This window comes from Bufo gargarizans, chromosome 8 (assembly GCF_014858855.1).
Source record: "Bufo gargarizans isolate SCDJY-AF-19 chromosome 8, ASM1485885v1, whole genome shotgun sequence".
NCBI classification, from domain to species: Eukaryota; Metazoa; Chordata; class Amphibia; order Anura; family Bufonidae; genus Bufo; species Bufo gargarizans.
Window position 1 is genome coordinate 8,729,424 of NC_058087.1, and position 16,384 is coordinate 8,745,807.

The following is a 16,384-nucleotide window of genomic DNA, read 5'->3' on the forward strand; positions in this document are numbered from 1 at the left end:
CATGACAGCTGCCCAAACACACCAGGCACTGCTATATCTCTATATGACAGCTGTCCCAGCACACTCAGCTCTGCTATATCTCTATATATGACAGCTGCCCCAGCAAACCCAGCTCTACTACATCTATACATGACAGATGCCCAAACACACCCAGCTCTACTACATCTATACACATGACAGCTGCCAAAACACAGCCAGCTCTGCTACATCTATACACATGACAGCTGCCCCCAACACACCAGCACTGCTATATATCTATATGACAGCTGTCCCAGCACACTCAGCTCTGCTATATCTCTATATATGACAGCTGCCCCAGCAAACCCAGCTCTACTACATCTATACACATGACAGATGCCTAAACACACCCAGCTCTGCTACATCTATACACATGACAGCTGCACCAGCACACTCAGCTCTGCTATATCTCTATATATGACAGCTGCCCCAGCAAACCCAGCTCTACTACATCTATACATGACAGATGCCCAAACACACCCAGCTCTACTACATCTATACACATGACAGCTGCCGAAACACAGCCAGCTCTGCTACATCTATACACATGACAGCTGCCCCAACACACCAGCACTGCTATATATCTATATGACAGCTGTCCCAGCACGCTCAGCTCTGCTATATCTCTATATATGACAGTTGCCCCAGCAAACCCAGCTCTACTACATCTATACACATGACAGATGCCTAAACACACCCAGCTCTGCTACATCTATACACATGACAGCTATCATATATAGAGATATAGCAGAGCTGAGTGTGCTGGAACAGCTGTCATATAGAGATATATCTGAGATACTGCTATATCTGTATATGACAGCTGTCTCAGCACATTCAGCTCTGCTACATCTCTATATATGAGCAGCTGCCATGTGTATAGATGTACACTTAGCCAGCTATAACAGTAGAAGTCTCATATTTTTTCAGTCAGCATCAAGGCAGCTCCTATGGTCTAGTGGTTAGCTGCTCTGCCTCTGAAGCAGAAGGTTGTGGGTTCAAATCCCAGCAGTCTCTTTTCTGAAATACAAGCACTGAGTCCATATAAGGGCATACAGGGCGGGACACAATAGAAAGGCGGGACACAGGAAGAGGCTGCATCGCATCGCTGACATGGAGGTAAGTAGAAGTGTTTATTTTATTTTTTTAATACCCGACTGTTACTGCCATGGGGGAGCGGAAGGCACCTGATACTGGCACATGGGGGGGAGTGGGGTTGGCACCTGATACTGGCATGGGCGGGGGGGAGAGAGGCACCTGATACTGGCATGGGGGGGGGGGAGGGAGAGAGGCACTTGATACTGGCACTTTTTTTGTGGTGGTGGTGGGGGGGAAGATGGCACTATGATACTGGGACATGGGGGGGGGGAGGCACCTGATACTGGCACCTGGAGGGGAGAGGGGGGGGTTGGCACTTGATACTGGCACATGGGGGGGGGAGGCACCTGATACTGGCACATGGGGAGGGGGGAGGGAGAGAGGCACTTGATATTGGCACTTTTTAGTGGGGGGGGGGGAGATGGCACTATGATACTGGGACATGGGGGGGAGGAGAGAGGCACTTGATACTGGCATGTGGGGGGGGGGGGTTGGCACTATGATACTGGCACATGGGGGAAGAGGCACTTAATACTGGCACTTTTTTGCGGGGGAGATGGCACTATGATACTGGCACATGGGGGGAAGAGAGAGGCACTTGATACTGGCACATGGGGGGTGGGAAGGAGAGAGGCACTTGATACTGGCACATGGGGGGAGATGGCACTATGATACTGGGACATGTGGGGGGGGGAGAGGCACTTGATACTGGCACATTATTGGGGGGCATTATGGGGGACACTAGGCCGGCAGCCTATCAGAGGCCGGACACTGAGGGGCATCTACTGGGGCACTATATATGGGGCATTTTATACTGGTACATTTTGGGGGGCACTAGCAGGAAGGGGGGAGAGGAGCACTATGGGGGAATTTACTGGGGGCACTATATAGGGGTATTTTACACTGGCACATTATGGGGGCACTATGGGGACATTAGCTCAACTGGGGGCATTACAAGGGTGTATTTTTTGCACTGTCACATTATAAGGAGAATTATTACTACTCGGGGGGGGGGGGGCATTATGGTGGGTTTTATTACTGCCCCATGGTATGACCCCCTAGTAGCAGCACCGGCCTCTCCCTGCTTTGCTATCCCTCTGCCCCTTCTCCAAATCCTTATTATAAAATCTTTCTCATTAGGATAAAACACAACATCAGCTCCGCCGAGCCCCCGGCCAAAGTGTGGAAGTGGCGTCCGAGACCCCCAAGGGCCGAGCCAAGTAACTGTAAGTGTTCATGTGGAGTATGTTTATGTTATGCACATATAGCCTACACTGTGCCCCACAATATACAGTATACCGCTACACTGTGCCCCACAATGTACAGTATACCTCTATACTGTGCCCCACAATGTACAGTAGACCTCTATTCTGTGCCCCACAATGTACAGTATACTGCTACACTGTGCCCCACAATATACAGTATACCTCTACACTGTGCCTCACAATATACAGTATACTGCTACTGTGCCACACAATATACAGTATACCTCTATACTGTGCCACACAATATACAGTATAACTCTACACTGTGCCACACAATATACAGTATACCTCTACACTGTGCCCCACAATATACAGTATACCGCTACACTGTGCCACACAATATACAGTATACCTCTACACTGTGCCTCACAATATACCGCTACACTGTGCCACACAATATACAGTATACCGCTACACTGTGCCTCACAATATACAGTATACCTCTACACTGTGCCCCACAATATACAGTATACCGCTACACTGTGCCACACAATATACAGTATACCTCTACACTGTGCCCCACAATATACAGTATACCGCTACACTGTGCCACACAATATACAGTATACCTCTACACTGTGCCTCACAATATACCGCTACACTGTGCCACACAATATACAGTATACCGCTACACTGTGCCTCACAATATACCTCAACACTGTGCCACACAATATACAGTATACCGCTACACTGTGCCTCACATTATACCTCTACACTGTGCCACACAATATACAGTATACCGCTACACTGTGCCACACAATATACAGTATACCTCTATACTGTGCCACACAATATACAGTATACCGCTACACTGTGCCCCACAATATACAGTATACCTCTACACTGTGCCACACAATATACAGTATACCGCTACACTGTGCCACACAATATACAGTATACCTCTATACTGTGCCACACAATATACAGTATATCGCTACACTGTGCCAAAGGAGTAGGGTTTACATAGGAGGAGGGAGGTGCGAAGCGCGCTGAGGGGGGCCCTTACAAATATTTGCTGTGGGGCCCAGTCACTTCTAGTTACGCCCCTGCCTCCAGCGGTTGCAAAACTACAACTCCCAGCATGCCCAAACAGCCTACAGGTATCAGCCTACAGCAGGTCATTGTGGGAGTTGTAGTTTTACAACAGCTGGAGGGCAGCAGTTTGAGGATGCCTGACATAGTCTATGCTGGTGATTTGTTTTTTTATTTTTATTTTTTATATAATTTTTCATAGACTACACAAGCTCTGTGCATGGATCTGTAGACTGCTTTCAGAATCTATGGTGATCCAAGTTTGGTTTGGTAGAAGTTGACCAAGTTCACATATAGTTGTGCTTGCTGGGGAACTTTTAGATTATTTTTTTTAAATATAATATCCACCTTATAAACTATGTTAATATGTTACTTATAATGTCCCATAGTGCAAAACCGTACACTATGTAAGCTATTTGCATGAGGCTTTAGGCTGCTTTCAGAACCCATGGTGATCCATAGTGATGAGCGGCAGGGGTCATATTCGAAATTGCGATATTTCGCAAATATTTTGTAGAATATTTGTCGAATATTTACGAATTCGAATATTCGTTAAGAGTAGTGTTGATTCCGAATTTTCGTAATGAGAGTCAATGAGATCCTGAAAACTCTGATCTGATGGTATATTCTAATCCCCAGGCGGTCCTATGGTGACGGAGATGCTTGACGGGAAGGAGTATGCCAAAATGGAACAACTGTACAGATTTTTTTTTTAAAAGACAAATATTCTAGGAAACGAATATATTCATTTTTAGAACATTCATAATATTCAAAAACAAGAATATATAGCAATATAGCAAATATTTTGATAAACAAAATGAATATAGAGCAATTTAGCTAATGTAGTGCTATAATCTTCTTTGTCTAATAGTTGTAATTTTTTTCTCATCTCATCTGTACGCCACTGTTCCCAGCGGTGACCTGCAGCCGATGCTTCCCATTTCACCCCTGCAGTCCTGGGCTCTGTTTATGCTATTGCTTCTGAGGATTCCTCTCCACAGCTTCCACTCAGCCCTGGTCACAACCTGTGTTTGGCTGGTTTCATGATAAACTGCTCTAAGGGCAGAGTGCATCACTCCCTGGGCTGTGTGAGTTAGGTCAGGTTAGGACCCGCCTGACCTGAGACCACCTTGGCGCTTGGTAGGCGGGCACAGATGTGTTTTGATCAAAATATATTGGTTAAGTGTCTCAGATTTTATCACATCAGAGTGAGGGCTTGGTCTATATATAATGCTTCCATCTATATTATTAAGTGCATTATTTTCTTTTTTCTGTAACTTTTTTCATGAATGTAGCCAGGGACATCTTCACATTTATCTATCATATCGTGCAGGATGTTTTTATCTTAGTTTTTTCTGTGACCTCACTGACCAACCCTGGCTCTCCTGCAGGTACTAAAGTGGCTCAGCCCTCTTCCCAAATCCCTCAGTTTCAGGATCCTTGCAATTCTCCTTATCGTCTGATCCCTGCCTGCTTGCTTTGACTCTCTTGTTGCCGATCCAGACTACCTGACCTGTACCTGTGCCGCCTGCCCTGACCTATTGCCTGTCTGACCATGTCTCTACCGCATCCTTCGGTACTGCACTGTTGCTCCTGGTTACGTCTCTGCTCACCTGACTACGCTTATTCTTCAGGTACCTACTCAGGTATCTCCTGGTCCGCCCGGACCAGCTGCCACTGACTTGGGGACTGCTCTGGAGTGGCACCTGGCAACTATCCTAACGGCTCAAGTCTATCCTCGCCATCTGAGGCTCTAGTGAAAACCAGGTAGTTGCTTAGACATACCCTTCCATATAGTATAGCTAGTCAGTGGCACAGTGGGTTCACACCGGCTGATCTGTGACAGTGGCTTTGTGCTATAATGTGGGTTTTCTGATATATATAGTGCTATTATACATACCTTTTTATGTTGTTGTTCTTAATTTTTTTACACCAGGTAGTGGGGGCCCCATCTTATTTTGCTAGGGAGTGCAACAAATTACAATTACACCCCTAATTAGCCATCGGAAACCCACACAATTCTAAAGTACTGACTTTTACTATCACAATCTAAAATCTCTTCCCTCTGTTAAATAAATTCCAGTGGGCGAGGAGAAAGCCACAGGCGACAAGCCTGATATGTGCTATGCGATGAACACCCCTCGTATATTTCCATATAACTGAGGCAGGAGCTCACGGCTGGATTTTTCAGTTCAGAGTCCTTATTACTTCGCTGTCTGGAGACGATCTGTCCACAGTCCTGTGCAAAACTAATTGGCACAGAAGAAAAACTTGATCCACTTTGTCAGTGACTGCAGGAATGCAGGCGTGACACCTTGATGGGTAGTTTTTTTCTGTTTCTTGTTATTTTGTTCACTAGTCTGGACACATTCTGACAAGTGCAGTGTGAAATCGCACAGCCCGGTATACAGAACTGACATGCAGGCTTCACCCGCCATTTACCAATGGAGCAAATTTCTTTTAGCGAGTAGTATTTTCCCTATATGAGACAGTGGAGATACCTACGGCAACCTCCCTTATCTCTGTAGCAGGAAATCTAGCGACTGTGGAAAGACCAAAGAAGGGAATTTGCTAAGAACCCCTGCCATTTTTGTGCTGTGTGATCTTCCATGTCCCTCATCTAAAGAATTGACTAGTGGCCACTACAATCACATGGGCAATAGCAAATGAACTTAACGGGAGCTGTTGAGAACTCCAGTTACTTGTAGAATCATCCTTCTATTGACTGAAGTTCGGTACTAGCACCAGCCAGTTCTTGAGGACTTTCATGGTCTCAGCAGCCGGATTCCCACTGTTCAGACACTTTATATAACTTTGGTCCACAGTCATGCTGTGAAAATGGCACAGCCGTCCAGACCGTATTTTTGTTCCGCATTTTTCATTTCATTGGGGTTGCAAATAATGTGGACAGCACACCGAGTGCTGTCCGCATTTGTACGTCCGTTCTGCAGCCCCTCAAAAAAGATAGAACTTGTCCTATAACAGTAGGCATTGTTACAATGGGTCCTCCAAAAAAACAGATGCAACAGAGACATTATCCTCATCTTACGGTTTGCAAAATATATACGGTCGTGTGAATGCACCCTTAGACTTATTAAGTTGTTAGTCAGGGACTAACTTCATGAACATCTTAGCTCAATTTTCAGATGCATAACTTGAACAAAATATGTAGCAGGGCCTCTCCCCTACTATACATCGTTTTTAAACTGGTGTTTTTTGTTTTATTTTTTTTTCACATTGCCTAGGGGCTGTTGGGTCTCCTATGACACCAGAGCCTGGGTACATCTGCTGCCTCTGCACTCTTTCGGGTATATGCCCAGGGACATTTCCACAGCCAAGCCTCAATCTGAAGAGTAATCCACATGACAAATTTGCACCAAATTGTGCTTATAATATTGTGGATTTCATGGGCTTTACCACTGAGGACTTTCCTGCAGATTAGGGCTTGTTCACATCACCGTTATGTATTCTCTTATGGCTTTCTGTTATAACATGGTTAGAATGGAAAATAATGGAATCCATAAGACGGAAATCAAAACGGAAACCAGACGGATCCGTTATGCTGCCCATAAACGTCTATTATGATGTATCAAAACTGAATGCCTCTAAAGGTTTCCATTTTGATTCCCGTCCTATGGATTCCATTATTTTTAACATGATTATAATAACAGAAAGTCATAATGGTATACATAATGGTGATGAGAACAAGCCCTAATCTGCAGAAAAGCCCTTATGCAAAAAAGAAGAGAAACAAACTATGGATTTGAAATTTTGACTCTAATTGTTGTTTTAAATTAAAACAGTGACTTTTTTAAAAACTTTTGTGACTTTCTGTTTACATAAATGTTCCAGTTGTGATATATTATCTTTGCTTCAGTATAATGGTGCCCCCAGGTGTTTAATCTGTATAGTAATAGGCATATCCACCAACTGAGCTGGATGAGCATGGTTGCACATGCTGTTCACTCCTTCCACCAGCCATATCTACAGTTAGAAGCTTCAACAGTTACATAGAGAGAGCTAGAGCAGAAAGGATACACCCCGAAGCAGTGATAGGGAGAGAGCTGCTGCCAGGGATGTACATAGAAATCATTAATCCCCATAGCAAGAATCTGAATTGGGCCTCCCTAACTCTGCCCACTACCCACCCTGGCCCATCCCACCAGCTGCCCTGGCTCCTCCCCTGACACACCCACCTTGCATTCCTACTGACCCAGAGAATGAAGAGCACAGGACAGTTTTGCCACAAAGGGGACACCGTAGGAACAAAACCCATAAAACGGTGGAGGAATTGGGTTTCTTTTTCAATTCCATCCCATTTGGAATTTTTTGCCTGCTTCCAACTACATTGTATGCCATATTAATGTACAACTTGTACCGCAAAAAAATAAAATAAAAATGGCGTATGGATATGTAAATAGGAAATAATTAAGTTATGGCTCAAGGAAGATAGGGAAGAAAAATAAAAATGCAAAAATGAAAAAATCTCTGGTATCTTAATGGTTAAAAGGGTTATCCAAACCCTATTATGCCCCTCAAAATGCAACAGTTCTTCACCCTTATGGCCCTAGAATACGCCACATGCCCCCTTCCCTCACAGTAATGAGTTCCCCTCACTCAAGGCATCTGAGAGTGTTAAAAATTGAAATTGTGGGATTCCTCTTCAGGCCCGCTTTCCCCCAGCGGAGATCAGAAAAAGCACCATGTTCTATAAAGAAGCCACAACCTGTACTAGGCTTCCTTGCTCATTGTTTGTATATCCAAGTTTAGGCCACTAGTTGGCAGCACTGAACTGTTATATAGTGATTTCTATGCAGACTAATGGAGCAATTTACATCTGATGATTGTAAGTTGTGGTCCACTTGGGGGACCTAACAAAAAGTTAAAAAAAAGTTAAAAATTTTGAAAATATAAAAAAATTGAAAAATTTAAATAACCCCCATTCCCCAAAATAAAAAGAAACAAAAAAAATAGCATTATGGGCATCGCTGTATGTGAAAATGCCTATACTATTAAAATATTTTAAAAAGTTAGCCCATATGGTGAATGGCGTAACAGAAAAATATTTAACAAAAAGGAAGATTCACATTTTTGTTCATCACTTTATCGCCCAAGAAAATTGAATACAAAGTGATCAAGTCATACAAAAATGATATTGTCAAAAATGACAGATTGTCCCACAAAAAATTAGCCCTCACACATCTCTATAAAAATGTTATGAGGGTCAGAATATCACAATGATATTTAGACTCTATTTGTTAAATGTTTCGGTGGAGATTTGAACTCCCAACCATCTACATTAAAGGCAAGAATCTTAACCACTGGGCTATAAAGCTTAATGCTAAGTCATTGCTGAAAAAACTCATAGAAGTTGTATTAAAAACCTCATAGAAGTTTCTCTTGCATGACACAAGATAAACTTCTATGAGGTTTTTCAGTAATGACTTAGCACTGCGCTCGATAGCCCAGTGGTTAAGGTTCTTGTCTATAATGTAGATGGTTATGAGTTCTAATCCCCACAGAAACATTTCAAAAATAGAGTCTAAATTAGACTTGTATACACAGGGTGTCCCCCAAGCATAGTGACCATGCTTGGGAATATCCCTTTCATGTTCATAACACTGACTCCATATATGGACACTGTGATAGGTAGAGAGCTTCAGAAAAAACACACACTCCTGAGCTGTAATAGGAACAGGACACCCTGACCTGTGATAGGAAGAGAACTGCAACAGCATTGAAACATCTCCTGAGACAGAGGATGCCCCCTCAACTTGGTAGGAAGAGAGCTGCAGCAGGAAAAAAACATGCTCCCTAAGCTTTCAGGAGAAAGGACACACACTCTGAACTGCCAGTTTGAAATAAATCTAGCAGAGAAAATGGATCAATGTAAGGGGAGATCTCTGGATCCATGTGAGGTGCAGGGCTGGTTCTCGAAAGAGATTGGTATGTGCTATATGATGTCTTATTATCATTGGTAAAATTCTGCAACAGATCTGTGACAAATCACAGATGGAGGCAGTGGCGGAATACTGTTGAAGGAACCCTGACAATAACATATTTTAGTCCTCCTCCCGGGTGGGCCCCTTCTGAGTTCGGACCTCAAAGCAGTGGCTTCCCCTGCTTTCCCTATCGCTAGGCCCCTGAATGGAGGACACAGCACTTTTTGATCCACCCATTTTCGAAGGGTGGGTACAAAAACCATCAATAAAATAAATTTTGCTAAATAAATTAAATGCAAAATAGTAAGGAAGGGAGCGAGCTGCATTTGTAAGATAAAGTCTGAAATGAGGTTTCCTCTGTGAGACTTCCAGACACGTCTGACAGAAACAGCTATTGTGAGCAACTCAGCCTCCCAGTTAGAAAATATATTACTCTTATGTAGGCCAAGAAGATTAAGCTGCATCACTGCTGCTAAACCTGAAATAAAGGTGATCTATATATAAACTCTGGATATATCTGGAACGGTTAAACCAATGTTTAAACTGGCATAGATTATGCAAACCGCGGCGGATATTTGATCTTGGATGCTCACACACTGATAATGGTCTTTAGGATGCTCAAGACAAAAATTGACGCCCTGCCAAGTCGGTTTTACAAAGCTGCTTCATTCATTGATCTGTTGTGCTTTCTTGTGGTGATTAAACCTGGAAACTGAATAATGTGGGATATTTATAGGCAATTATTCAAGAAAACCGTAAGAATGACAGACTGGGGAATGTGGATGGTATTTTTGGGCAGAGTAGATGTTGGTGATGTTGCATGCCCTCTCCCTGGGAAGATACAAGGTAGGAATGTTTGTCTTCTGACCTCTCTGCCCACCTAAATTACTGTAGGGTTAAGCAGAAGAAAAAGAAAAAACACATGATCCATCATAACATTAAAACCACCTGCCTAATATTATGTAGGTACCCCTCGTGCTGATACGAGACTTCTGAAGGTGTCCAGTATTAATTTCAGCAGTTTGAATAAAGTTGCTCTTCTGTCAGAATCAGGTGGTCCAGCCTTTGCCTTCATTGAGCCTTGGGTGCCCATGACCTGGTCCTTCTTTCTGACTGTCCTTTCCTGGACCTTTTTTCATAGTTACTAACCATTGTGTAACAGGAAGACCCCCACAAAACTGGACATTATGGAGATGCTCTGACCCAGTTGTTTAGGCATCAAAATTTGACACTCAGATCCTCATTTGCAAAGATTTTAAGACTAGTGATGATCGAGCATGCTCGGCTCGACATTGCGATGCTCGGCACATCGCGGTGTTCAGCCAAATACCGCTTGTGCTCAAGCGCCATGCTCGAGTCTCCTCCCCACACGTTTGTTGACTGCTACCCCCCCCCCATAGAAATCAATGAGTAATTGATCAGGCAAGATGATCAGGCAATCATGTACACACTATTGAATTATAAAACATCTACAGTGTGTCAGTATCTGGTTTTAATAAGTAAAAATGTAAATATGTAGGTGATACATTCCATTTAACGTTGGGGAGATGAAGACACTGTCATATGACACTGATATTTTTAATTCTCCTAAATCATGCTCCAGAAAAACTTATCCAACAATCTTGAGTACTGAGATCCAGATCTTAAATTAATTAAGAAGTCATTTGGTTAATTTTTATAACTGATTTTAGCTAGTAAGGAAATGCAAAGATGTGTAACTTTTGTGCAAAATGCTAAACCTCACCCCAAAGGGCACAATTTATTGGTGTCAAACAACAAACTCTCCTCTACTTCATCTGTATGCTGAGAAATTACCTTGCTGTGCATCCTTATCGTAGAGCTTCATGTTAACAACCCCTGCGGTCTTGTTCCTTACAATTGCAATGTTGCTGCCATCTTTTTTATTGCAAGTTCGCACTTGGCCCAGGTTCTGGTCAGCCCACCAGAGCTTGTTATCTGCAAAATATTTAAAACAATTGATATGAACCATTTTTGAAAATATTCAGAAAATAAAACTTTTTTTTTTCCATACAGGACAAGCAGTAGAACACAGCCTCTGTACCATACTTCTCATTTTTAATATATTGGATATACAAAGTAATGGAATACATCTGTTCCAGATTGTGTCATTGTGATTGGTAGGATCTGACTCCTGGTACCCCCACGCATTACGAAAAAGAAAGGGCAGTGGTGCTTTCTTGAAGAGGTTGTCCAGGTTCAGAGCTGAACCCGGACATACCCACAATTTCACCCAGGCAGCCCCATTTCATGCTCTGATGCGCTCCCTTGCCCTGCGCTGGATTGTGAAGGGCAAGGGCTCTTTTATTTACAATAACACACTGCCAGGTGGAGGCTACCACGCAGCAGTGAGCCCAGTGACGTCACTGGCTCTGATGGGCGGGCTTTAGCACTGCCCTAGCCATTTTACAGGCTAGGGCAGCGCCGGTGACGTCACCGGGCTCACTGCTGGGCGGAAGCCTCCGCCTGGCAGCTCCATGGAGAGCCTGGTACGTCACCGGAACTCCAGAAATTGGCTTTGCCTTGCACGATTTAACGCAGGGCAAAGGAGAGCATCGGAGCAGCTCATGGGGGGGTGGGGCTGCCTGGGTGAAAATGGGGGTATGTCCGGTATGTTCAGCTCAGAAGTACCAGATATAGCTACACACAAATAGATGTTTTTTTGTTCCAAGTAAGCTCAGAGATGTAAACCTAGGAATGCCCTTAAAGGGGTTGTGCACATTTCAGGGGGAGCAACCCTACCTCAGCAGACCTGTGAATTGAATCATACTTATGTATTTCTCAATGTTGGGTCCCAGGCCCTTCTCTGTCCGGCCTCCATTGCTCTTCTTGGGTCCTTGAATGTAAACTTTGCTTTGATGCCACTGCAGCCAGTCACTGGCTGCAGCTATGAACTACTCCCCTTGTGGCTTGACGCAAGTAAAGCAAGCCACGACTGGCTGGAAGTTTACATGCAGAGACCAGAACAGAGCAGCTCAGGCTGAGGAGCACAGGAACTAGGAGCTAATGTTGGGAAGCAGTTAGTATGCTCCTCCTCACAGGTCTGCCCCGGATGGCAAAAATGAGGTTGCCTTTTGAGGGGGCAGCTTTTTTAAAAGGTCAGACCCTCTCTAATAATATTAAACCCCAGACCCGCTAAATATATTCAGACCCCCTGTATTACTTTTCAGACTCCAGACCAGACCCCTATATTAAAATCAGGCTCCAGATCAGACACCTATATGAAAGGGATTGTCCAGGCTTTTACTATTGATGATCTATCCTCAGAATAGGTCATGAATATCAGATTTGCGGGTGCGCACGTGCCATCTACCTTCTCTCTTCTTGTCTGCTGCTGCTATGTTTATGGCAAATACCATAGACAGCAGCAGTGGATAGAAAGAGAGAAGGGAGACGGCACGTGTGCACTGCGCGTGCTGTCTCCTCCTACAGATGATTGGCGGTGGTGCCGAGTGTTGGACTCCCACCGATCTGATATTGATGACCTATATGACATTAATAATAAAAGCCTGGACAACCCCTTTAAAATTAAACCCCAGCCCATACCCCTTAAATAAAGTTGGACCCAATATATTTATAACAGACCCTAGACTAGACTCCTAAATTAATCCAGACCTCAGACCAGGCTATACACTTATCCTCTGCTCTACCAGTTCTTGATTAGCTCCTGTGCCACTACACTGTGTCCTGACTCCATCTGGCACCGAGCATTATGGGGGAGATCTATCAAGACTGGCATTCCCATCTGCCAATCTTGATCCCCCTGCACTGAAGTAAGATGCAACTGTGTTAAGAGGCAGATGTCTCTTAATAGATTAGGTGCATTTCTGGCACTATGTGCACCAGAAACTAAAGTCTACGACAGTGAGACGATGGCACAGACTTGAGCTGTAACTTTCTGGAGTAAGTTATAGTAACTCCAGAGGGCCCTGCTAAGCCCAGCTCCTCCTGTTAAGTCCAGCACCTTTTCTAGACACTTTTGAAAACTGTCAAGAACCCTTAAAATTTGCAAGTCACGGCCTAAATATAGTGCGTGCCATAATTTGTGACTTTTTTAGATCATAATAGTGGCATGACATAAAACCTTTGGTTACTGTTATTAAAGGGGATTCTGCATGGAAAATTAGAAGAGAGGGGGTTAATTTCCTTGCAGTTGTGTATGGACTCCTAGGAGATCTCAGTTGCTACCAAGGAAAGGTGCCCCTACTTTCCTATGTTGGCAACTGTTCCCATTTTTAGTTACAAATCTATGCATGTAACAAGGACTGAAAATACAACTGTGTGAATGTTACAGAATATCTATTTTTTCACAGATATTTCAGATTTTATACTCTGCAGGATCAAGTTTAATGCTTCGTATCAATCATTTTCACCTGCTGAAAACTACCACTTCATGCTCAGACTTTCCTGCCTTAAATATTTAATGGAAATGACGGATGCTTATTTGAATGCCACTAATGAGGAGCAATAAATAAAGTTAAAATGAATATTCAGCCTCTCAGTGGTGATCATTTGCATAGTTAATCACCAATTCGTCAAGAGAAGGGTAGATTTTACATAAATACAACAAAGATAAATTCAGCACTAAATAAAAAGCTATGGAACCTACTCAAATTTTAAAATAAAGTACAGTGAAATGTCTCCAGAAGCCAACCTTTCCCGAATACCTCCTCTCCAGAAGACTACTATTCCAGAAGACTATCTCTTAAGAAGACTACTTGTCCAAAAAATGGCTTATCCAGAAGACTACCTTTCCAGAGGTCTACATCTCTAGAAGATTACCTCTCCAGATGACCAGTTCTCCAGTTGACCACCGGTTTGTAAAACCTACCTCTTTGAGACCGCCCTGATCTTGACCAGAATCTTCTGTGAGGGACAACCCACACCTATGCTGATGAGCTGTATCAGAGTATCTCCGATGTTGCTGGATGGTGCTGGAATTGTACAGCTCTGTCCATTCTTTAGTGGACGGAGCTGATTAATGCATCACTGTTTCGGCTGAAGTGACTGGGAACAATGCTGCAGTTACAAGCTTCATCCACTGTATAATGGACAGAGCTGTATCGATCCGGACCCGGAGCTACTCTTAAATAGCTGATTATCAGTGTGCAGGTTGTTAGTTCCACGTAGCTCTGGTGCCAGAACTACACAGCTCAGTCCGCTTTGCAGTGGATGGAGCTTGTAAAAGCAGCACTGTTCCCTTTAACTTCAGTGGGAACAGTGCTGCATTTCGCAGCTCCGTCCACTACAGAATGGACAGAGCTATGCAGTTCTGGCACTGAGTTTTGATGTCATAGTGGGTGTGGGGAGTCGGACCCCCACTGATCTGATATTGATGGCCCTTTAAGTAGGACATATTTGCAAGAGTGAATGCATTATTCCTGTTTATTTCATTTTTATTTTCATTACATTGAAACATGTAGCAAAGGTATGCACAAACTTTTTCACAAGTGTTATAAGATATATAATGTTTTTGACACATAGATATTTAGCCTACTATTTTTGCATTGATATTTTAGCAAAAATCACTTCCTGTCGTACACACTCAATTATGTCTCCATTGCAGAAGAAAAGTCTATTAGTAAACAAAGTATCGTTATTACAGCTGCAAGAAAAGTGCATTTCAAAGACTGTATTTGGGATCGTCCCAAGGAATCGATTTCCTGACATTTCTAGAGAATATTTCTGCATTGTCCCCGTATTTCTGTTACAGTAAGTGTATTCTCTGGTTTCATTAGTTTGCAGGAAAGCTTCGGCGGTCGACACAGACAAATGTAAAATGCTACCTTTGCAGACATGGGGTAAAGAAGGAGATGGCAGGTTAAATGAGATCACACTGACCAAGATGGATAAGAGATGGGATTTTGAAGTCATAATAGACCAATTATTCAGAATCTTGGGCCAGATATCTATAGAAGCAAATGGCGATGGAATGAATAGGGCACCGGGACGTAAACCATAGGGAATCCCAGCAACGGGAAATAAAATGATGTTACCATTCTAAAACATGCGCCATGTGATAGGATAGCAGAACTCTATTTTCTCAGGGTCTTGATTGAATCCCACTTTCAGGCATTGAGTAGGGCGAGAATGAAACTGAGCAATATGAGATTAATTTTCACTTCACAGGATGACAAGAGGGATTAGCTGTAAGCAAATAAAATTATATTTTTCTGAAACCTACAGAAATTTCCATGGAAACAATAGATCGGCTGAACATTACTACAAATCTAGGAGCGGGGTTCTTATGATCAGATATGTTCATAATGTGTCAAAATTAACAGGTATTTGACTTAAAGGGACACCCATCAAAAAAAATAAAAAATATTATTACATATTAACAATTTATATATAGAAATCTGGTGTTTTCTGGATGTGTGTGTGCGTCTCTCTCTCTCTCTCTCTCTCTCTCTCTCTATATATATATATATATATATATATATATATATATATATAGAAAGAGAGAGGTTTTTTTTTATCTGAAAGTTTGGTCCCATGTTCATATGTGCCCGCATTACTGAAGAAAAAGTAGTTTTAATGTATGCAAATGAGCCTCTAGAATTAAAGGGGTTCTCCTGGAATTATTTAAAGTGGCTGCCAGCAACCAGGCCTAGAATGTGAGCTGGACTGGTTGCCTCCATTTGCGGAGTTGCCTAGATGGGGTGAGGGGTTGGGGCCTCACTACACACTACACTCTGGCACTTGCATATTTATATTATAAAAATCAATGTTTGTCTGTCTGTCTGTCCTCTATTGGCATCCAAACACTTGAACCATTTGGCACATACAGTACATTAGTGTTGATCACGAATATTCGAATGTCGAATTTTTATCGCGAATATAGCCACTTCGAAAATTCGCGAATATTTCGAATATAGTTATATATATTCGTAATTTCGAATATTCGTTTTTTTTCCGTTTTTTTTTTTTTTTAATCAGTACACATGATCCCTTCCTGCTTCTAGCTTGTGGGCCAATAAGAAGGCTGCAATATACTTGACTTTAGGAGTAGTG

General features: G+C 42.9%; 1 protein-coding gene across 1 annotated transcript in view; it reads right to left on the minus strand.

The window, feature by feature from the left end:
• LRP1B (LDL receptor related protein 1B) overlaps positions 1 to 16,384 on the minus strand; it is a 1,294,122-nt gene that overhangs the window by 380,919 nt on the left and 896,819 nt on the right. Inside the window, 1 exon segment of the mRNA XM_044303104.1 lies at positions 11,168 to 11,308. Coding sequence (XP_044159039.1) covers positions 11,168 to 11,308 — 141 coding nt within the window.